Raw genomic sequence first — 17,618 nt, forward strand, 5'->3', positions numbered from 1 at the left:
TGTAATTTAACTTTACTACTGCTAGAAACAACAAAATAACAAGTTATTATGGGGAAAAGGTTAAGCTGAAACATTACAAGTCATCGGCATCCTCCGCATATAAAGTATTACCACCAACATGACTACTACCAAGGATTATTATCGATACATGTATTACTGTAGGCCATACCCTGTGGAAAAAATGACTAACTAAAAACTTTGCAAACACTTCGAAAACCACATGCCTTATATAGACCACATGCCTTATATAGCTTATAAAGGTTCTTGATAATTGTCAGCTGTAACGCATCATCCATATACATCGAAAACTCAATACTGCAATCATAACTGCAAATTTTAGCTTACGACAGAGGAGGGCTCGTCACCAATATTCCTAACAGGAACACTTTCCAGCTTTCAAATGGTGAAACCGGTGCATATCTCTGACAATTATCTCTCGATTCTCCACGGCTGACATATATTTGATAGCTAGATGACAATCCCCACATATACGCAGGTTTTTTATTATCCTGATTGGAGCGGTGCACCCAGAGGTCATCATGAGTCCAAAGGCTACGGCCAGTTTTTCACCATGGTATCTTTAATGCAAACTCCCTTTCTTCTTCTTCCAACTCGTGCAACACCGAGTCAGTTTCAGGCGCATAACCAGCAGCAGTAATCCTATGGATCAGTTTCTCCAGATATTGGTAAATCTCTGGAGTTTTTGGGTGAGACTTCTCACCCATGCGAAACAAATGAGCAACACCAGCAATCTCAATCAAGCTATATCCTATTGGCTTCTTCAATCTTCTCTTGATCATTGCATTCCTCACCTTCTCGACATGGTTCATTTTACCAGATAAAGCGTATATATTAGAAAGCAGCACATGGTGGGATGGATTCTCAGGCTCGAGGGCAATCAGTCGCTCAGCAACCTCCACTCCAAGATTGAAATTCTTGTGCACCTTGCATGCACCAAGCATTGCTGTCCAAACTTCAGGCCCAGGCTCTCCGGGTATAGAGTCGTGTATAAACTGCATCGCATCATCAAGAAGTCCCGCCCTTCCATACATATCAACCATAGAGCAATAGTGCTCAGCACGAGGGACCAATCCGTAGACACTCTTCATCGAAGCAAAAGCATCCCGAGTCCCGACCCTCACTGACCAATCCAGCATGCGCGCAAGCAGATAGGACTGCAACAAAAGTGACATCATTGGGTGGTGGCCCTTGCTGTCTCATCAAATCGAATAGCTTGACTGCCTCACCACCATGTCCGTGCATCGCCATATCCTGCGATCATGGAGGTCCACGTAACCACATTGCGTTCCCAGAGCACGTCGAACCACTCACGCGCCTTGCTCACAAGCCCACACCTGGCGTACATGTTCACAAGTGCAGCACCAAGAACCACATTCATCTCCATCCTTTCAGAGACAATGAGTCTCTCCACTTCAAGCCCCAAGTCCAGAGCACCAGCCTGCGCACAGACAGATGAGAGCGTGGCCATAAACGTCGCGGAATCAGGAGCCTCCCCGGCCATCTGCATCTCCCTATACACCTCGATCGCCCGGCCAGCCAGCCCGTTCTGCTCGTACCCTGAAATCATCGCGTTCCAAGCGACCACGCTCCGGTAACTAATCGCGTCGAACAGCTTGCGCGCAACATCCAGTTTGCCGCACTTGGAGTACAGCACGACGAGCGCCGTCTGCACGAACCGGTCGGAGCCGAAGCCGAGGAGGACGGCGTGGGCGTGGACGCCCATGCCGGCGCGGAGCGCGGACAGGTCCGCGCAGGCCTTGGCGACGGAGGTGAAGGCGAAGCTGGAGAAGGGGAGGGCGGCGGCGAGGAGGCAGCGGTAGAAGGCGAGAGCGGCGGCGCGCGTGAGGGAGCAGAAGAGGAAGGAGTCGGGTGCCGGGTGGGAGGCGGCGAGGAGGCCGGCGTAGGAGGCGGCGCCGGCCGCGACCGCGAGCGTGGCTAGCTTGGTGGTGAGCGCCAAGTAACGGGCGTGGCCGGAGACGACGAGGCGCGCGTGGGCTTGCTTCAGAGGGCCCAGGCGCGGGCCGGCGAGGAGGAGGGAGTAGTATTCCGGCGAGCGGTGGTGGTGGTGGGGATCCATACTGTGCAGTCCGCAAACGGAAGGCTCGAGTCCGATGATAAATTGGCCATTTTCTCTTGGCGGGCTTTAGCTCCGACAATTTCCTTTTTTTCTTTTTGTTTGAAGCTGTTCGGCTGGTATATAAGTCGGCTGATCTCGGATGATTCAATGGTGTTGTGTGGAAAATAATAAGCTGAAGCCAATCTCGGATGATTTAATAGTGTTGCGTGGGAGATAATAAGCTGAAGCCAATCTCGAATGATTCAATAGTGTTGTATGGGAGATAATAAGCTAAAGTACTGCTGATAAGTTCAATTACAGGGACGCCGGCAAGCCCGCCATAGTCTTTAATAACTTTTTTTTCAAATAATCTTAATAGAACTTCTCTTTGTTATTTGCTTATTAGAATTTCTCCTCTTGTTATTTGCTTATTATTCTTCTAACTTTGAATGCATGGACATAGTTTGGTTTACAGTTATCGTCGTCGCTGAATTCATATTGAATTTGAATATAAAATAAATATATGAATTGAACACTGTGCATGCCTGCGTATTTTTTTAATAAATAGGCAGCCATATTTAGGGTGTCATGAAACCTTTTTTTGGCCCGTACCAAACGCCTTGCACTTAGCTGCGTCTCTAGGAAACTAGAGAACTACAGCACACGTCCAACCAATGTAAATTTCCTTTCGCAATCCCAAACAGCAAATCATGCCACACGTTTTCTTCCCAGTAGAAAACAGGCCGCCACATGTTAGCTTCGCCATCTCGAATGAACTTAACATCAGGTGTAGCAACAACAAAAGGCAACGGATGCAGTATCACAATTCACAAACCAAACAAACAGAAAGGATGCAAATAAGTCGTATTATAACTAACTTGATCCATCATAACAAGCAAAGTTTCTAGCCCGCACAGTATGGCGTTACAGAACAGCCAACGCTCAACGAGCACCCAGGTGCCACGACCAAGTTCACTCAGCTACTATACAAAGCCAAAGCCCATCCAGACAGCCAGGTTCTACTCCCAAACTTGGTTGCAGTTCAACGATGTGACTAAACCATTTCATTCTAACGATTACTTGCATCTCACAAAACTAGGTTCACTGCTCCACTATACAGCATCGGAAAACGACCATGTGTTCTCAGAGAGATAAAATAAGACTGGCAACAAAACCTCATGCCCTGTGCACCCCTTGTTAATCATCCTGGATAAGATGGGTGATAGGAAAGCATTAAACAGACAGCATTAGTGCCCGAACACAAGATCGGCAGAGGAACTTCCAACTAACCTCATCAGAAATCGTAGTCTTTAAGGTCCTTCTTGGAGTCGGCCAATTCCATCTCCACAATGCACTCCTCTTGGCTGAGAGGCGGGAGCCCATTCTTGTGGCGTGTGTAGTTGTGCTTGTGCCACCCACTCTTACAGTGCTCTCTGTATAGCTTGTCCTCCACGAGTACATCACACTCCTTGCACCTTCTCTGCTGCTTGCCTTGTGCATTGCCCTGGCTTTCAGTAGAAATGTTCTGTTTCTGCATTGTCTCACTTATCTGAGCAACAGCTTCTGGTTCCTTCACAGGAGCTGCTTGTGGCACTTCAACACTGTCATGTTGCTCCACAGATGGGCCACTTTCTGCGTGCGCTGAGACAGACAGCACTTCGACCCTCCCTTGCACATCCTTCAACTGCTCCTCACACGAGTGCAAAACAGATGGCTCAATCTCACATACCTGAAAAACATTATCCACAGTTACATGTAGTACAACGATAATAAGGTTCAGCCCGCACAAGAATTTTGGTTTCAGAAAATGATTAAATCACAAAAAATAGACACTAAAATAGGCTAAGTAGACTTCAATGCTAAGTTCATCATGCAAGGAACAGTGTATTACGATCAGGCTCCCGCTTCTATTCTTCCTACGATCAGGCAGCAGACACCTCCCACACAAACTGGAGCCCATAAATTTTTTTTACACATTTGACTAGGCATCATTGACCAATCCTCTAAGCTACTTCCTCCGTCCCAAATTATAAGACGTTTTAGCATTTCTAGATCCATAGCTTTTGCTATGTATCTAGACATAATATATATATATATATATATAGGTATACGTAGCAAAAGTTATGAATCTAGAAAAGCCAAAACGTCTTATAATTTGAAACAGAGGGAGTATGTGATACAGACCACAGATGATATCAAAAACCTTTTACCCTCTCTATGACATCGTGTATGCTGAACCCCCCCCCCCCCCCCCCCCCCCCCCCCTCTCAACACACACAAGAAAAGAACCTTTTACCCTCTCTATGGCACTGTTCCTTTTTTTTCGAAATTGCTCAAGTGAAAAAGGGGACACTGAGTAGAAATTCCATACCAAATTACCAATTCACAATCATGTGATGTAGGAATAACCACAGAAAACAAGAACCAATAGACTTACAATAGAAGGCTGAGTGCTCGATTCATCCTTTGAAATGACAGTAGCATTCCATTCGCCAACCTTCTCCATAAGGCCTGCAAAATTGGGCTTCGGTGCAGTGAACCGCACCCTCAGTGGTGCACGCTTTATGGGGAAGTGCTCTGTAAGCTTCTTGATAACTTTTAGAGCCTACAGGACCAAAGAGAAACGGATGAAAAATAGAGTAAGATGGTAGATAAAGGAACTTTAACTGGCTCAAGTAGCTTTACAACAATCATCATGTTCTATATGCAGGTAATGTTGACAAGTTTTTAACTACTGTGTTATATAAACATACAGCCAATAATCATTCGTTGAAATATACAAATTCAGAATCAAGATGTATTAGGTACAAAATTAATGACCATGTAAACCATAGTTATGATATCTTTATGCTGTGTATGATGATGAATTCAGTGTTGTAAACCTAAAACCAAAACTCAATTGGCTGCCCATCCTATTCCAAATTCCATAAATAAATTGCATCCAGCCAATTGTTAGGCCTAAACACTGAAGAGAAAATTCTCTACAGAATTGTGCTACACAAATTGCTACTACTAAAAGGCATTATCACCAGAAATCAGGACATATATCAAGGCTAAAGGTTATAAGTTGCAACTCCACTGAGAAAAATGTAAAAAGAATTCACAGCATCATTTCCTTGTTTCAATCTTAGTATAAAAAACAGAAAACTGGCTAGTTAGTGAAAAAAATAAATACATAAGAGTAACAGCCTACAGTACGTATGTATGGTGATGAATTCAGTGTTCTCTAGAACTAAACACCCAAACTCAATCAGTAGCCCAACCTATTAGCAATATCGCAGTGTTACCAATTCTATAAAAAAAAAGGAAGCCACCTACCTTTTTAGGTCCAGCCAATTAAACAAGAAATTTTCTATAGAATTGTGCTACACAAACCGCTACAAATAATAATCAGTAGCCCGGCCTATTAGCAATATCGCAGTGTTACCAATTCTATAGAAAATAGGAAGTCACCTATCTTTTTTACATCCAATTGTAGAATGATGGGTTCCAATTGTAGTCTAGAGATGATGGTGACGTGCAAGGGGTTCTGAAATTGGCAAATGACATGGTGATTGCACATGAATCAGAAGGCCAGACAAGCAATTATATAGGCTAATAACTTATATCCAACGAATATGCTACTGCCTCACTTAGTCGCTTTAATTACCGGTCTCTCTCTCTCGTGGTTCTGAATGCATGGTTCATACATACAGTACGTAATCATTTCAGTAATACTAGGTTGAATTGCTTTTTATTTTATTTTGCAGATTAATTAGATTGCTTGCACTCTATATATCAAACAATCAATCGATTCCTTTTCTTCTTTTGCAGAGTGCCTTTAAAACATTAGCAGTGGATTCTTCCACAAACTTAAACACAATGCCTGGTTCTCCTCCTTTGTCACCTGCGGCCAAAGCTTCTGACAAGGTCACAGCTATGTGGCTTTGCCACATAGAAAGCCACATAGAGTCACTGCCAGAGGAGCCGTCGCCAGTTCCTGACATCATCACCTGATGTCACACAGAGGACCAGCCAAGTTGTCGATGCAATTTTTAGATTCGGGCGCAGTGAAGCCTTGCAACAAAAGGCAAAAAGGAGGCTTCCAAGTTGTAATACAAACAACTGGAGGCCATCTGCAAAGCTGAGTCAAAGAAAATCAGTGAGAAAAAATAACTCGGTTGTTGTCAAATGACTACTTTCACCTTAGTTTGATTGCATGTTCAACCGACACATGATCTATGGTTCCTAATCTTTTGGAGAATACTGGTCTAATAGCTGCATTTGATTTGAGAAAAATAACTAAGGTGTTTCTGACACTTGAAGGGGCCCACCCACTCTCACCAGATTTGAAAAGGCACTTACAATCCATACAAGAACAGGTTTTGGAAACCATGGCATGGGTGAAAGGTTCATTGTATAACTCACTGATTATTGCCAGGCCAGATCTTGAACCAGAAATAAATAGTCATGGCCTTTTGGATCGACCAATGACATTTCTTCAGAATATTCAACATGTTGAGATGCTTCTGCTGGGTTTCAACTCCAGCCTACCCCAACTTGTTTGGGACTTAAAGGCTTTGTTGTTGTTGTTGTTGTTGTATTCAACATGTTGAGAGCTTGCCTGCTACAACACCATCAAAAAAACGTGCTTCTGGTCCATGTAACTTTTGCTATATGCGCTAGATCACCTATAAATACTATGATACCCAGCATATAACAAAAGTTACCTGGACCAGATGCACGTTTTTTAGATGGTGTTGTAGGCTTGTAGCTGGTAAGCCCTCGACATGTTGAATATTCTAAAGAGATGTCATTGGTCGACCCAAAAGGCCATGACTATTTATTTCTGGTTCAAGATCTGGCTTGGCAATAATCAGTGAGTTATACAATGATGCCATGCTTTCCGAAAGCTGTTCTTCTACGGATTGCAAGCGACTTTTCAAATCTGATGAGAGTGGGTGGGTCTGTACAAGTGTTGTTATTTTGCTCAAACCAAATACAGTTATTAGACAAGTACTATGTAAAAGATTATGACCCAGCATCACGCTGGATAGATCACGTGCCGCCATTACTAGGTCGGCTAAACATGCAATCAAACTTCGGTGAAAGTCATCATTTGACAGCAACCGATTTTTTTATCACGGATTTTATTTGACTCAGCTTTGCAAATGGCCTCCAGTTGTTTGTAGTACAACTTGGAAACCTCCTTTTTTGCTTTTCGTTGTCCGGCGTCGCCGCGCCCTAATCTAAAAAATGCATAAACAACTTGGCTGATCCTGTGTGTGACATCAAGTGATGATGTCAAGAACAGCCGAAGGTAAGGCAACGGCTCCTAGGTGACAAAGGAGAACTACAGAGAGCCGCGGGCAGTAGCATTTTGTTTGAGTTTGTGGAAGATTCCACTACTAATGTTTTAAAAGCACTCTGCAAAAGAAGAAAAGGAACCGATCGATTGATATATAGAGTGCAAGCAATCTAATTAATCCAAACAGGTCCTAATCCGCTCTATACGCTGACGTGGCACACTGACTGTGCATTGACGTAAGTCTCTAACTGTCCAAACTCCCTATGCTCTGTGAGCTTCTTGATAACTTTTATAAACAGAAGAAAAATAGAGTAAGATAATAGATAAAGGAACTTTAACTGGCCAAAGCAGCTTTACAATAATCATGTTCTTGTTCTATATATGCAGGTAACGTTGACAAGTTTTTAACTACTATGCTATATAAACATACAACCAATAATCATTGGTTGGAATATACAAAATCAAAATCAAGATATATTAGGTACAAAATTAATGACCATGTAAACCATAGCTATAACATCTTTATACTGTTTATGATGATGAATTCAGTGTTCTAAACCTAAAACCAAAACTCAACTGGCCACCCATCCTATTAGCAATATTGCAGCATTCCAAATTCCATAAAAAATTGCATCCAGCCAATTGTTAGGCCTAAACACTGAAGAGAAAATCCTCTACAGAATTGTGCGACACAAACTGCTACTACTAAAAGGCAGCATAGCCAGAAAACATTATCACGAGAAATAAGGACATATATCAAGGCTAAAGGTTATAAGTTGCAACTCCACTGAGAAAAATGTGAAATGAATTCACAGCATCATTTCCTTGTTTTAATTTTGGTAAGTTAGTATAAAAAACAGAAAACCAGCTAGTTAGTGAAAAAATAGATAAATAAGAGTAACAGCCTACAGTACGTATGTATGATGATGAATTTAGTGTTCAATAAAACTAAACACACAAACTCAATCAGTAGCCCGGCCTATTAGCAATATCGCAGTGTCACCAATTCTGTAAAAAAAAATAGGAAGTCACCTACCTTTTTAAGTCCAGCCAATTGTCAGGCCTAAACACTAAACGATATATTTTCTATAGAATTGTGCTACACAAACCGCTAATAATAATAATCAGTAGCCCGACCTATTAGCAGTATCGCAGCGTTACCAATTCTATAGAAAATAGGAAGTCACCTATCTTTTTTACATCCAGCCAATTGTTAGGCCTGAACACTAAACAAGAAAACTTCTATAGAATGGTGGTTTCCAATTGTAGTCTAGAGATGATGGTGACGTGCAAGGGATTCTGAAATTGGCAAATGATGGTGATTGCACATGAATCAGGAGGTCATGCCAGCAATTATATAGGCCAATAACTTACATCCAACGAATATGCTACACCCCACAGATGATGGAAACAGATTCTAGCACAAAGGAGAATAAACAAACAGCCACCAGAATGTTCTGCTCCAGTTGTGGCCATTATCCATTATCTCTGAAGAAAGTAGGCATCAGATGTATTCTCAGGTACCTGTTCCTTGGAGGTGAGGTTTGGGTCGACGGCGAAGTGTATCTCGTGCATGAGGCGCTCGATCATGGTGATGGTGTAGGGGCGGCGGGTCTCCAGGTTGATGGTCTTCTCCATGACGATGGTGGCGATGTCGCGGAACTGGCTGGAGAGCTGCGCCTCCCTCTCCTTGCCGGAGACCTGGAGCTCCCCTTTCTCCAGAATCTGAAGAAGCAAAGCAACAACGAGGAGCGTCTAGCGCGAGGATTGTGGATTGAATGGGGGTTGGAAAGGGGGTGGATAGGTACCCTACCTCGATGCAGATTTGGGTCTGGTCGTCGGTGCCGAAGGCCTTGGTGAGGTCCTTGGACTTGGCGAGGACGCCCTTGGAGACGTTGGAGTAGACGGTGTGGGACTGGAGCACCTCGTCGATGTCCTTCTCGACGCAGGAGCGCCAGGAGAGCACCTTGTTGGGGAAGCAGGCGATCTCGAAGCGCTGGCCGTGCTTGCGCAGCCGCACCACCGCCACGTTGGTGAGGCGCTTCTGCCCCACCGGCTGCACCAGCGTCCGCGACATCTCTTCCGGCGGCGATGCCCCCTGCCGGACACGAGTGAAGCGAGGGAGGAGCGGAGGGGCGACCCTAACCCTAGGCAGGGAGCTGGGCTTTGGGGGCAAGTTGGAAGTTCCGAGCGCGGCGGAGACGAGAGGGTGGAGGAAGAAGATATTAAAAAGTTTAAGCGGTGATAAGTGCCACGGGTCGAAACTTTTTTAACCTCCATGTTATTATTTCAGGCTCCGTTCGGCATTCCCTTCCCTCGAGGCCTCGTCAGTCACCGCCCCCACGCTGCGACGCTCCGCGCTCCCCACGTCGGTCCGACGGTTAGGCGACGCGGCCCGCGGCCGTTGGCTCGCGGCTCTGGGCTCTGGCTCGCTTGGCCAGGTGGCACTGCCATGCATGGCGGGGCCCTACCGTGTGCGAGCGCGGCGAGTGGATGGATAGCTGCGGGTCATCTCGGGCTCGGCGGTCGCGGAGCCTGCCTACCTGGGCGCGCCACGCGTGCCTGGGCACCCGCGCCCGTGGCAGCAGGTAGGCAGTGCCCTCCTCTCCCGTGCGCACACGTCCTCCGCGCAGGCGGCAGCGGCAGGTCAGTGGTCGGTCTTCTCTTCGTCATAGCTGCTGCTCCTACCGCTCCTCTTCTTTATTAGCAGGTGTACGGGCCGTGCCCTTCCGGGGGACACACGTTGCCACGCAGGCGCAGCACGCCAGCACGTGTACTACTACGCAATCTCTTAAAAGACGAAACCTGCACCACCAAATCTAGCATTCTATTTTGCCACGTGTCCTTCCAACACGAATCCGCAGGGTTTCTCACCCGCTAAGCTACGAACTGGATCATCGGTCATCGCGAATTCTCGAGAACCTGCCTTCCCCTGCGCGGCTGCGCCTCGAACTGAACTGTCTTTGCTCGTGCAGTCGTGCTCATGCGCCGCCAGCTGCCCTGTTCACGCGCCGCCGGCTACCGCACTCTCCGCACCTAGTCGGATGCGTCAGAACCCGATTTCGTTGCCGCCTGTTCCTCCGCCCGGTCCGCTCGCACCTGGCCGCGCGGCGTGGCGGGCTCGATGCTGAGAGGAAACAAGATGGGAAATCAGGATGGCCGCGCTTCTCGGACTCGCGGCTGATGGGCTGGGCGGCTACGCCAAAGACGTCGAATCCATGGTTGTCCCTTTGTCGGCCGCCACGGCCTGGTGGCAGCACGTAACACCCGCGAGCTCGAGCCGCACAAATCAGCCTTCCTGATCCGGCCGCGTAGCAGCGGCAAGCTCGAGCTGCGCGAAAGCCACCATCAAAGCACCTCACGATGGGGATGAGGTCGTCGTTTTTATTGGCCATGCACAACTTAGGTTTGTTTAGTTCGCGAAATTTTTTGGAAAATGGTACTATAGTACTTTTTCGTTTTTCGTTGTTATTTGGCAATTAGTGTCCAATCATAATCTAATTAGGCTTAAAAGATTCGTCTCGTGAATTTCATCTAAACTGTGTAATTAGTTTTATTTTTTATTTATATTTAATGCTTCATACATGCGTCCAAAGATTCGATGTGACGGGAAATCTTAAAAAATTTAGCAAAATGGAAGGGAACTGGCCCCGTTTGGTACCGCTCCGAGATGCTTCGGCTCCTGCACTGTTCATGCACCGTAGTATGGCAGAACCGGAGCCAGAAAAACCGAGCTTCACCGGCTTTGTGAACAGTAACCGCGCTGTAGTGAAAGGGAAAAGGCGGTGAGAGAAAACAGCTCCGGGCTACAGTGTTGCTACAGTGTTCCATGTCAGGGTGTCAGCCGGAGCTGCCTGGAGCCATACCAAACGGCCCATAAACAGCACCTTACCACTGGAACAAAACCTGCATCGGTGTCAGCGCTCTGCCAAAGGCGATGCTGTCTCGGCAAGCTATCCACCACTACCAGCAACTCTCAGCTCCCGACCTCTCATGCTCTTACACATCGCCTAGCGTGGGACGGTGGGAGGTCTGAACACACAGTACCTGCCCACATTCTGTTCGATCTCGGCGCCGCATGGACGCTGGTTTCACGTACTCCAGCGGGCACCTCGGGCGACGTGGTGCCGGTCAGCGTCCCTTCTCTCCGGGCTGTGCAGCGCTTGCTGCCCTCTAGATAAGGCTTTGGTCGCCACAGACTCAGCTTTTTTTCGTCACGTTCGATGATCCATGGGCACTTCGGACGTTATGGCAGGAAGGAGCAGTTATATTTTTTTTTTAAATTTAAGGAGCTGTTGCATTGACGATGAAGAAGTTGACGAACACGTCGCCGGCCAGCTTGCACAGGTGCACGTACGCCTTTCTGATGATCGAAGAAGCTTAGTACATGATACACACATGCAACTTGTTAGCCTGTTTCTTCTGGCACACCTCACGTACGTAGGCGATTAGTTCATGCATCCCGCCTCTTTTTTTATAGGGCAAATACGTGAATGCTTTTACATTCTGGTTACTAGCTAGCTTCTTGTATTGTTAGTATGTGATCTACAATTCCCATAGATAAATATAGACGACGCCATATATAGTGGTCGCCTGTCTGGTGGGCTCTCTTTCTTAAATGAGTTTTAGCTCTATTACGTATTTTGAGAAATATAATAATATATATATGCTTTGTACATGCAATGCAAGTTCCTGCTAACACTATATAAGTAAACACTAAAAAAGATTATTATGATGTATTTTGTTCCTTAGCTATAATTTTTTGTTGTGATGTCTTATGCTAAAGTTCTATACAATTTTCAATTTTTATTGGGTAGTACAAGTACAAGTACTCGCTTTTCGGGGATGATGCACGACACTCCTCGTCCAACCAAAAGCTCTCCTGCTCCATCCTCAATTTGGCGTCAAAACACTCATCCAGCGAGTGGCACCGGAGGAAAATGAAATTTCAGCTCGCTTCGTATTTAAGTCTTTTCGTAGCTCAATTTGATACCGTTAGCATCTAATGTGGACGGAATGGTGTAGAGGGCAAAAAAAAAGTTTCGACTAATGACACCTGTGCCCACTCAAATTTTTTAATGGTTTATGAGTAATTACAAATTTTTATAATGGGTAAAAGCGGGACCCACCCGGCCCCGACGGAATGGGACGGTTTCGATTAGGGCCGGCGGCGGAGTGCGCGTGCGGCGGCGGGCGTCTAGACGGTTCGGTTGTAATGTAGACGGGGTCCCGATCTTCCGTCAGGTTCAAGATAAACAACGATTTGTTCGGAGAGCGACACACCGATCCGGCTTCAGATCACAAAGACCCAAACCCTGCATCCTTAGTACCACGTCTCCTCTGGTTATCAACCGTGTCACAATCCGGTTGACCTCGCCAAGAAGGCAAATCCCTGCTGCGAATCGAAGAACACAAGCAAGAACAAGATAAAATGCAACTCAATTGAAGTGACAATTGCAGATGAATGATTAAGCACTCGAAGTTGGGGTCTTACAAACCGATAACGGCGACTGTTCAATGACAGATTGATCTAAAACAAACCCAAAACCTAATATAGGTGGTGGCTACTGATTATATAGCCTAAGGGATGTCCAAGGATCCCTCTTCACGTCCTAAAGGTGTCCCAACACGTTACAAGGCCCAACGGCCCAAAAGACGACGACGCAGCGCCGTAACAGATTCTGGACGTCAACTTGTTTCGACTATTCCCATTGATTCTGATGGAATTTTGATGTGGGACCACTTCCATTGGTTTCCTTATGAAATTATCTTTCCATCCATATGTGGATCATCAAAAACGGAGTTTGTATGCGACCTGGACGTCCGTTTTACTACACGCTGGTCCTGGAGCCCGAGATGGACTCGAACTCAAGTTGGACTGGCCTCCGGCTTGGCTTGGACGTCCTTGCTGGCCTCCTAAGGTGGTGGCAAAGGAGGAGGACGTCCAAGGGCTTTCTTGGTGGGTTCTTCAAGCCCTTGGGGTGTGCTGCCACTTAGGCCAGGGTCCCAAGGATGAATAACAAGTCCATAACGACAGTGTAGCTCCCAGCAGAAACAGCGACAGAATATCTTGATGATTTGGAGGCCTTGCTGATGTGATATTGAAAGCTCTAGTTTGGTTTTGGTTAATTGATGAAACCCTAAGTGCTAACCTAGTTTATCAAAGTGATTATGAGATAGGTAGCACTACTCCAAGTGATGAAGCAATGACGAAGATCATGACAATGGTGATAGCATGGTGATGATCAAATGCTTGAACTTGGAAAAGAAGAAAGAGAAAAACAAAAGGCTCAAGGCAAAGGTATAAAATGTAGGAGCCATTTTGTTTTAGTGATCAAGACACTTAGTGAGTGTGATCACATTTAGGATAGATAGCCGTACTATTAAGAGGAGTGAAACTCGTATCGGAATGCGGTTATCAAAGTGCCACTAGATGCTCTAACTCATTGCATATGCATTTAGGATCTAGTGGAGTGCTAACACCCTTGAAAATATTTGTGAAAAAAGGCTAACACATGTGCGCAAGGTGTTTGCAGGGTTGAGATGGGTTTGGGTCCCTCTCTCCCTCAGGGAGCTTACTGGAAACGACCGGACGCTGGGGCTTCAGCGTCCGGTCAGTTTTGACCGGAGCGTCCGGTCAACTTCGTAGCCGTTGAAATCTGACGAACAGCGTTTGAAGCTGGTGACGCGTGGCGTCCATCGGGTGACCGGACGCTGAGGGCCAGCGTCCGGTCAGTATGACCGGAGCGTCCGGTCAGAGCGCGTTTTTGCCCAGTGAAGGGGTATAACGGCTCTATTTGATGGGGGCTCTATTTATAGCCCCATGGCCGGCTCAAAGGATAACTCTTGCACATTTTCATTGACATAGCATCCTTGTGAGCTTAGCCAAAGCCCTCCCACTCATCTCCATCATTGATCCATCATCATTGTGAGATTGGGAGAGAATCCAAGTGCATTGCTTGAGTGATTGCATCTAGAGGCACTTGGTATTCGTGTTGCGCTGCGGATTTCGCTTGTTTCTCTTGGTGGTTGCCACCACCTAGACGGTTGGAGCAGCGGTGGAGGATCGGCACGAGTTGGTGATTGTTCATGGCCGTCTCCGGTGATTGTAAGGGGAGTTGTACCTTCCCCGACGGAGTGCCAAAAGGTAACTCTAGTAAATTGCTCGTGTCATTGAGTTACCTCACTTGTGGGTCGGTTCTTGCGGTGTCCGATCGTGTGGACGAGGTTTGTGAAATACCTCTTAGCCGCCGAACCACCAAGTGTTGGTCGACACAACGGGGACGTAGCGTGTTGGCAAGCACATGAACCTCGGGAGAAAATCGATTGTCTCACTTCTTTGGCATTCTCCCGGTGATTGGCTATATATTCATCTTGTGATTGGTTCATCCCCTACACGTCGGTATAATCACTCTACTCACTCAATTACATTCTTGCAAACTAGTTGATACAAGCTCTTTAGTGTAATTAGAATTGAGAGCTTGCTTTATTATTTACATTCATCTAGTTGAGCTCTTTAGAGTAGCAAGGTTGAGAGCTCTTAGTGAGTAATTACATAGCAAGTTTGTGTGCCTAAGTATTCATTGCAACTAGAATTGTTGGATAGGTGGCTTGCAACCCTTGTAGAGATAGAGCAAGTTTGCATTACGCTATTTGTCATACTAATCAAATTGCTCTAGTTGATTTGTAGATTTTTAAATAGGCTATTCACCCCCCCCTCTAGCCATATTAGGACCTTTCAGATATTGAGATGAGACCAGATCTATTTGAAATCTTATCAAACAAGCTTTCCATCAAGTACTCATTGACCTCGATCGCACTTCAGATGGATGAGTTATGGCCTTCCCAATGAAGCACTGTCGAGCTACCGATGAACCGAAAATTCAACTTTGATGAACTTGCACGTTGAGACATATTTATACCTACATTCAAATAATGACATGTTCATGTGGAACCAAGTGAATTGTACCAAAAATCACTATACAAATATAGGAACGAGCTCACCTTATAAACAATGGTCGTATCCGATGGTGTCATGTCCTGGTCAGGTTGGAACCAACTCCGTTGCTTTTTTTTTTCTTTCGATCCAGCGGCAGGAAGGCACAGATGGGTCGGCCCATGTACGCGATGTGGCCCAAGTAGCATTGAGAGGCACTCCTGTCTGAGGAAGATGGAAAAAAATAAGGTGAATAAATTTTTGTCTGCCCAGCTTCTTTCGCTTTGGGTCAAGTAAAATTTTAAATTGACAGCCTAAAACTTAGAGCATACTATAATAATCTTAAAGGTTGGTTTCCATGATATTATTTTTGCGACACACGATTGATCAATGAGGATAACTCAGTTTCCACATTTTTTATCACCCGGTCCTTTTGCCCTAGGCTCGCTTTCGTATTTAAGGCAGTAATATAGAGCTATATATTTATCTACCTTGCAACATTCTTCACTCAGTCAACAGAGTTTCAAAACATGATCAATAATTTTTTTACTATTAATGTGGGGCGGCAGATGGGATTCAAAAGGACCGAGTGAATATTTTTTTTGCCTTGCCATGGATTGTGAATAAAAGAAACAGTGACATCATGTCCACCGTCATCCAGTTATCCGGGTCATACCATGGAAGGCACAAATATAACAACAAAATGTAAAATATCGTAGGTCAAACATGGAAGATCCATGGTCACTCAACCTATATACGTACTACTTTGTATTTATTGGTAGTACTAGTACACATGTACCTCCACGTTTCACAATATACCTGTTGGTTGCTAACAGTAAATAAAAGAGTGGCCCCGTTCGGCTTACCCCATATCTGGCTTTTTCGGCTTCTTTTTTCAGTCGAAATAGTATTTTTTTCTCTCACAACATTTCAGCCAGAACAGTGTTTTCAGCCAATTTCAACAAAGATTCAGCAAGCCGACCAAAAATGCAACATGGACCAGGCACAACAATAGCTTTTTGTACTAAGAGTGGGCTCATCGCACCGGTGTGATTTATAGCCCAGTAGTCATATAGGCTTGGATACCACTCGAAGGAGAGAGGCGACGAGATGATGGTTGTACAGAGTTTCAGCGTTTTTTGCGGACCGTCGGTGAAGCTATAGCTAAAAGAAAAATAAAGAGAGAAGAATCACTTTAAGAGGAAGGAGAAATGACGAGTCAACGCTTGCGTTTAGGGTTGTATGCTTAACACGTTGTTTGGTTGCTCGCCATGCTACAACTATGGCTACCACGGGAACTTGGGCGGTGTTTGGTTTGTGAATAAGTTGTGACTGCCACAAGATTCTTCGGCTTATTCCTTTGTTAATTTTCGCCACGCTTGTGGCGGTCGTTTTCTCCGCCTAAGGTTTGGTGATGCCACAACAAGTATGACCGGTGTTGGCTGTAGACCAAGCAACCCCTAAATCTATCTTGGCATACGTGGATCATGTTTTTTGGGCAAGATCAAGGACGTGGATGTTAGCCTTGTTGATGCTTTCTTAGGAACAAGAGAAACAATTCAAAGATAGAAGGTACAAAAAATGCATAGTCAAAGCGCGTTCCGGCAAAGATTGCCATGTTAGGTTGTTGTCTGTGGCCAAACTAACGAATTTCATTCGAAGCCCAGCGAACCAAGCACATGGCTATCAGCCTGTTCGTTTCGTCGTAAATGATCGTGAATTATTTACTGCTGACTGTTTTAGTATGAGAGAAAAATACTGTTTCAGCTTATAATCCACGATCGTGTATACGAGCAAACGAACATGCTTTATATCTGCCGATCCGACTCCTTTCCCATCAGTGACAATGTCACTGGGTCAAACACTTTTTTAACCCATAACTCAGTAACAGGAGTACAAGCTGTTGAGCTGGAGTGGAGTTGAGCCTCGATATGTGAACCCATGTATAGTGTTGGAGTCCTTTTCTCGGTCATAGATATTAATAATCGTATTTCCAGGCAGATGGAACAAATATACATATACTGTCCATAAAAGATATATTCTTACGATGAATCAGATTATATTTATATTTAATGTAACAAATTTTAAACTATTTTGTTAAAAAATTGTAAACTAAAAGGTGGTTTAACCTAGCACTGTACTAGTTAGAAATACACCCCTTTTTCAAAATGAGCATTTCTTCTTGGAAGTACTGTGTATGTACACCTCCACATTCCACAACGTAAGTGGTGTCCAAGAACCAAAACCACATTAGATTGGATTGGATTGGATCAAAACGAAGCACGGACGCAAAGAGGCGACAAGTAGCATCCGTACGA

At 45.2% G+C, this 17,618-nt stretch overlaps 1 protein-coding gene and 1 pseudogene across 1 annotated transcript; both read right to left on the reverse strand.

Annotated features, from left to right (window-relative positions):
• Window positions 1-361: 361 nt before the first annotated feature.
• On the reverse strand, window positions 362-2,148 carry LOC136498885 (pentatricopeptide repeat-containing protein At2g33760-like; annotated as a pseudogene).
• A 770-nt stretch (window positions 2,149-2,918) lies between these two features.
• LOC136500673 (uncharacterized) lies at window positions 2,919-9,625 on the reverse strand. The gene is made up of 5 exons (XM_066496084.1): window positions 9,178-9,625; window positions 8,889-9,089; window positions 4,515-4,682; window positions 3,368-3,806; window positions 2,919-3,283 (listed from the first exon to the last, which is right to left on the reverse strand). Exons 1-4 carry the CDS (start codon window positions 9,439-9,441, stop codon window positions 3,372-3,374), a joined length of 1,068 nt encoding a protein of 355 aa, XP_066352181.1. The 5' UTR covers window positions 9,442-9,625; the 3' UTR covers window positions 2,919-3,283; window positions 3,368-3,371.
• Window positions 9,626-17,618: the final 7,993 nt, after the last annotated feature.

This window comes from Miscanthus floridulus, chromosome 13 (genome assembly GCF_019320115.1).
Source record: "Miscanthus floridulus cultivar M001 chromosome 13, ASM1932011v1, whole genome shotgun sequence".
NCBI classification, from domain to species: domain Eukaryota; kingdom Viridiplantae; phylum Streptophyta; class Magnoliopsida; order Poales; family Poaceae; genus Miscanthus; species Miscanthus floridulus.